General features: G+C 42.0%; 1 protein-coding gene across 5 annotated transcripts in view; it reads right to left on the reverse strand.

Annotated features, from left to right (window-relative positions):
* The window catches only part of GPATCH8 (G-patch domain containing 8), a 93,294-nt gene extending 88,968 nt beyond the window's left edge, over nt 1-4,326 (reverse strand). Inside the window, exon 1 of one of the 5 annotated variants that reach the window (XM_069541620.1) lies at nt 4,036-4,326. Coding sequence is in view for 1 of the 5 variants with exons in the window: in XM_069541623.1 (XP_069397724.1) it covers nt 4,036-4,080 (45 nt within the window). In the remaining 4 variants the exon portion in view is untranslated. The remainder of the gene's footprint in view (nt 1-4,035) is intronic. The other 4 variants (XM_069541617.1, XM_069541623.1, XM_069541618.1 and 1 more) reach the window with 4 other exon arrangements.
* Between the last annotated feature and the right edge of the window lie 1,674 nt (nt 4,327-6,000).

The raw sequence follows: 6,000 nt of genomic DNA on the forward strand, positions 1-6,000 counted from the left end.
GCTTTGATTCCAGGCCTTTCCACCTATCATCATGTGTATGGGAATCGAAACAGTAATGATTCTGCGTAAGTTTCAATATCCTAAGCAAACCTGACAATGATTTTCATAGCCAGTGGTATTTTTCAGAGGATAGGAAACAGAGGTTAGAACATTTGCCAATGTGTGATCTCTGTGCATGTCTGCATTAGAACGCCAACTGTGTTACACAGTCCCACATAGAAAATATACTTCTATGAACTAAATATTTTAAAACTGTAAACCTCCTGACAATGGTCCCAATTAAGAATTATCTGAAAGTCACATCCTGGTGTCACATATGAAACACAAAAAACATACTACATAAAAGTAACACAGCTTATTGCTGTATACCACTATGATTACTATATACAGAAAGTTACAGAAAGTTCTTGGGTAATTTCTACACTTTTATTGTGACCTTTAAGATAGTTGTTTTTTTCATTACTTTATCACTTACTGATCTATTACTGTAGCTCCTTTTCATTAGAAATCTCAAGCAGAATGCATTCAGAACGAGAGGAAACGAGAAACTACTTGAAATCACCAGTCCTCTGCAAGCACACAAGCTGAAGAACATTTCCTCACTAACATTCAGCTGCATCATCATTAATAGCTGCGCAACCACTAAATGCTAAGCAGTGTGTAAATATACCTCATTGCTGTACATCACAGTGCAAAAAATACTTTCTTTAGTGAACTTGGAATTCAAAGTGTTGAAAATGTATCTACATTTGTAAATTATACCATGCTATTTTCCACTAGTTTCTGTAACATTTCAATCTGTGAACAAATATGCCTTAATCTGGTAAATGTAGGCAGAAGTCACGTCTCATTCAGAAATTGAGGTCAGATTCTTAAAGAAGTAGTTAAAACTCTTAAAGCATTTAAAAAATAAATACATCAGCCCAAACCACAAAGATTTCCAAAGATAAAACACCACTTAAAGGGGGTATTTTTAAATAATGTCAGAACTAAGACAAGAGTTAACAATATATCCTCTATGACAAAGGGTAACATCACTGTCAGAAGCCTTCCTAGAAGCCCTTGGGAGACCAACAAGAAACAGATATGGACAAAATGCAACAGAGTAGAAACTGTAATTGTATCACCTCTCTGAAAGCTCATTTATTCTTAGTGACCTATAAGTTTATCCTCCATATTTGATGACTCAGTTACAGTTATATAAAATATACAATTGCCAGTAAAGTTATTGGTCATGAGTACAGGTTCAAAAGTCAAAAAGCAGGAGTCTAAATCCTGGTTCTGCCATTACCAGCTGCGGATACTTGGTCAAGTTATTTAACTATCTGTACCTGAGCTTCCTCATTTGAAAGTAAGAGTAACACTACGCACCTCATAGAGTTATTGGAAGATTAGGAGACAACACATGTAAAGTCCACAGAACAGTACCTGTTTATTATTAAAATGAAGTTATTAAATGTTTTCAAACATTTCCCTGATATTAATGATTACTCTTTATATTCATAAGCGCTTCAAGTAATATGCCAATTAGGCTCCTCTCTATATTATATAAAACACCTTTGAAACTTTTAACTGTTCACAAAATCTAATAGTGAAGCCTGCTCTGACTCATACTAAATTCAAGAGACAATCCTTAAACTCCCCAAAATTTGCACCTAATGGTAAACTGGTAAAGAGTGAAATTCTACAATTCTAAATTCCCTTGCCAAATTAAAGGCGAGAAAATGATAGTCATCTAGAACTTACCAGAGAAGGTGCACAGAAAAATTTCCACTGCTAGAGATCTGTTTAAAGAAACAGGATCTATGTACTGTATCTGGAAACCTACTTTGGATTTGTTTTCAAGTGCACTCAGTAGCTTCACCTCATTTATCACTTAAAGCCTTAAAAGGCCAAGTTAACTTTGAATAACCTGACCTTGAACAATGTTTCAGATATGCTATATGCAGGAGGTTCCTAGGGCATTTTCTCTCCAATAACTTTAAATCAAATGACATCATTAATGAAAATTCAACTACATTTTCCCCTTTATTGAAACACTCAGAAAAAATAGTACTTAAAATATTTTAAAATGATTTAAAAAAATGTTAGCACAATAATTTACAGAAGTTCTAACATCCTGTAATTGTCTAATAGGTTTTCATTACTAATATCCTATTTACCCATAATGCTGGGACATCTGAATCTTAAAAACCAACATTTACCTGGCTGACACAATACAACAGAAATTGGCTATACCAATATAGAAGCAGTAGGTAAAACATATGTAATATCTTCAAAGGCCTACCAAGCAACCAAAAGCATATCGTATATACACAACAAAAGCATAAGAAGAGAAAGTCATTTAACTTGAAAAAGGAGAAGCTTTCCTCAATTTATTTAGGTGACTGCATTCATTTTCTGTTCTCCAGTTTTCAAATCTTTTAAGGTCCTGAAAATCCTGCCTGTTCAACACTGCTGAAATCCTGTGGTTAACATTTTCCCACAATACTTATTTGTCCGTATTATCTATTTTCAATTTTAAGTGACCTTCAAATTCTCTCTGAAAAGCACTAGAAGATTTTAATTATTAACATGTCTCCTTAAAAACTACCAATAAAACCCCCACATCTTGCAGCCTACTCTTATTTTATGGTGCTCCCTAAAAAAAAAAACAAAAAATCTCACCTTTCCCAAGGATCAAATAGCTAGTAAGAAAAAAGAAAAAAAAAAAAAAGCTAATAAGAACTGCTTTAAAATTCCCAGGACCTGCATTTCATCTTTAAACACCTTGAGATCCTGTACTGTGCTGCAGCTATTCAGCAGGCGCATGATCACAAGGCTTTTCAACAGCCTTAGGATCTTCTACTGTTGCGAAACTTCTCTTCAGAGGTCTAGGTACTAGATTGTTACATTGTTGCCTTCACTGCTTTACCTGTTTAGTTACCAACCCAAACATCCAGCAGAATTCAAACCCTTCAACTACCTTCCTAAACCTATCTAGAGTATTCCCATGTAACTTTGAGAAAGAGCTGCAGCGGGATAATAACTTGAGTTCGGACGTTCATCCTTTGAACCAAACTGCTGTTGCCAGGGTCTGCGGTAGTAATGCAGGGGTTTCTTTGAGACTAAGGACGTCATTTACCCTAGAAATAGCCCATCTCTACTAAATCCCTTCTAGTCGCTGAGATTTCTGCGGTAACAATGCTCAACAGGAAGGTACTCGAAACAGCCGAAAGACGTGTTGTTCTAATTTGGCCTTAATTTTTTCCTCAATCATGCTAGCCTCGGCAAGGGCATTTTTCCATACAACGTTTGCAACTGAAAAAAGAAAAATCAAGCTGTTGGTAGCAGTCACCACCTGCTTGTAAAGTCCATTATCGTGATGCTTTTTACAAATCTCTCAAGGTAGCATTTGGGGTTAAGCTTACATCGACCATCCTCCTGTAACTTACTGTTTTCCAAGCCCATTTAACGACGTAATGACAACAGCAACATTTACGCTCAGGGAAATCTCAATGTTTGACTACCATGGAGGCGTCTGATAACTAAAGCCCCCCTTTTCCGGGTGAGGAAATGGAAAAATAGACAATGAAAGCGATTTGTTACAGTGAGCAAAGAGGGAGAAGGATCCCATGAAGAGATGTGCGAGCAAAATCCAGGGGTTTAGGAGCCCCAGTCTCAGCAACACTCGAACCAAAACCTCCCACCCCACCCCACCCCCCGCTTTCCCCTGGGAGCCAGCCCAGCGCCCGCACACGCTGGGCACACCCGAGGGCAGCACAGCCACCCCACCCAGCGGCCAGGCTGGGGCTCCCAAACCCGCAGACCAAGCAGGACGAGGCCGCAAACCCAGCGGTCCGTAAGATACAGAGTGAGAGAAGATGCGGCCTCGCCTCAAACCCGGAGGCCCCTAGAGGAATCGGAGGCGGGAGAAAAGGGACCAGGTTCGGAAGCCACAGCAGAGCCCCGAGCGAAAGAAAACTGGGAGTGGGGGATGAGGAGGTTCTGGTTCGGCCAGCGCCTTCCCCGGACCTCGGCGACGCCCGTGTTTACCTGAAAGTCTCGGTCCTCGTTGAAGCGGGAGAAGCGGTCCGCCATTTTGCCGCCTTCACTCCTCTCAGGACGACACTCTCCGGTTCGCTCCTTCCCTCCCGCGACACCCGCCCCCTCGCTCTCCTTCTGTGCTCCCCGCCTCCTCCCACGCCCACCCGCGCGCGCAGGCGAGGGAGGGAGGAAGCGAGAATGCGTATCCCGACCAGAGCCCCGACGGCGCAGGCGCCTTTCTATCCTGGAGGCGGAACCTTCCCTCGCGTCTCGGCTTCGCGCGCGACCCAAAGCGACCCCGGCGCCGCGCGTGCGTACTCGCGCTAGAGGGCCGCAAGCGCTTCCGGAGAGAAAGGTCAGGAGGGGACGCTGAGCGCCTGGATCCGGATGTTTTCCTTCAGCTCGCTTGTGTTAGTGGGTTATCTCTTTTTGTCCGCTCGTTTGCCTGAATACACAGAAGCCGACCCTCTGCTTTCTTCACCAAATAACAACATAATGTAGTGGTCGAAAGCGCAGATTTTGGAGCCAGACTTATTAGTTTAGAATCCTGGTTTACCTTGAAGATTAGTCGTCGGACGAGACAGCAAATATCCCTTCTCTCACAAGGCCTACATTCCAGTGGGGAAAATGAGATAAATAATAAAATAATTACATAATTTTAAAAATTAACTAGTACTAGGGGAAAAAAAAACACAAACAGGGTGATGAGAGCAATGACCTCCGAAACGACCTTTGATCCAAGAAGCAGCAAGGGGCATGCTGCTTTGGGACCGAGAGAACCTTTAGACCCAAAGGGCCAAAGACTGCTAATAACGTGGCATTTTCAAGCGATCGCTTGAGAGTATTTCTCAAGAGACCACAGTTGATCCAAATAAACTACAGCTCTCTGGACTTCAGTTTCCTTTTTAAAAATAAGGAAATTAGGGTGCTTGGGGCTGATGCACTGGGATGACCCAGAGAGATGGGATGGGGAGGAAGGTGGGAGGGGGGTTAGGATGGGGAATGCATGTATACCCGTGGCTGATTCATGGCAGTGTATGGCAAAACCACTACAATATTGTAATTAGCCTCCAATTAAAATGAATAAATTTACTTTAAAAATTAGGAAATTGAATTCGGTAATCTCTACTGCCCCTGCTTAGCACTGACTTTGTACGGTTTATGAATCAGATTTTTCCATCCTTTGACCTTCCTGAGCACCACACCTAGCCCTCCAGCCCCCTTAGCCAAAATACATAAAACAGGAGAGGTGGCAGGACTTTTAAAAGAAGAGTGTGATGTGCGAAGTCGCTTTAGTTTTGTGCAGCTCTGTGCAACCCTGTGGACTGTAGCCTGTCAAGCTGCTATGCCCATGAGATTCTCCAGGCAGGAATACAGGACTGGGTTGCCAGTACCCTCCTGCAGGGGATCTTCGACCCAGGGATAGAACCCACATCTCTAACTTCTCTTGCATTGGCAGGCCGGGTCTTTACCACTAGTGCCACCTTGAAAAGTAGTTGACAGAAATCACACGTTGGATAAATGGCTCTTGCCCTACCCTTAGAGAGTCAAATGTTTTGAGAATGTGTATATCTTCTATTCCCTTGTTGTTACCCTCTGCCTCACTTTACCCCCAGTCCAAGCAGAATACAGTGCTAAGCAGTGAAAAGAGCTCCCTATTTAAGGAGAGGCAGAACACACATAATTGAAACATTAAGAAGACCCTTCAGGGTAAATAGGGTAGAATGAATTCCATGCAGTCACAAGACACATTTACCTCTTCTCCCTCTGCCAGCCCCACTGAAATGACAGTTAAAAGGATGAGAAGGGAATAAACTCCCATGAACAAACAGATCTGAAGAAGGGACATAGCAAACAAGTGATGTCAACAACATTTGGAAGCTGGAGAGAATAGATAAATGGAAATGGCTTAAGCAAAATGGAGAAAACAAAGTCCTGGAGTAGGGAAGCCAGGAAACAAACTTACTTGAGGCT

Source organism: Ovis canadensis, chromosome 11 (genome assembly GCF_042477335.2).
Source record: "Ovis canadensis isolate MfBH-ARS-UI-01 breed Bighorn chromosome 11, ARS-UI_OviCan_v2, whole genome shotgun sequence".
Taxonomy (NCBI): Eukaryota; Metazoa; Chordata; class Mammalia; order Artiodactyla; family Bovidae; genus Ovis; species Ovis canadensis.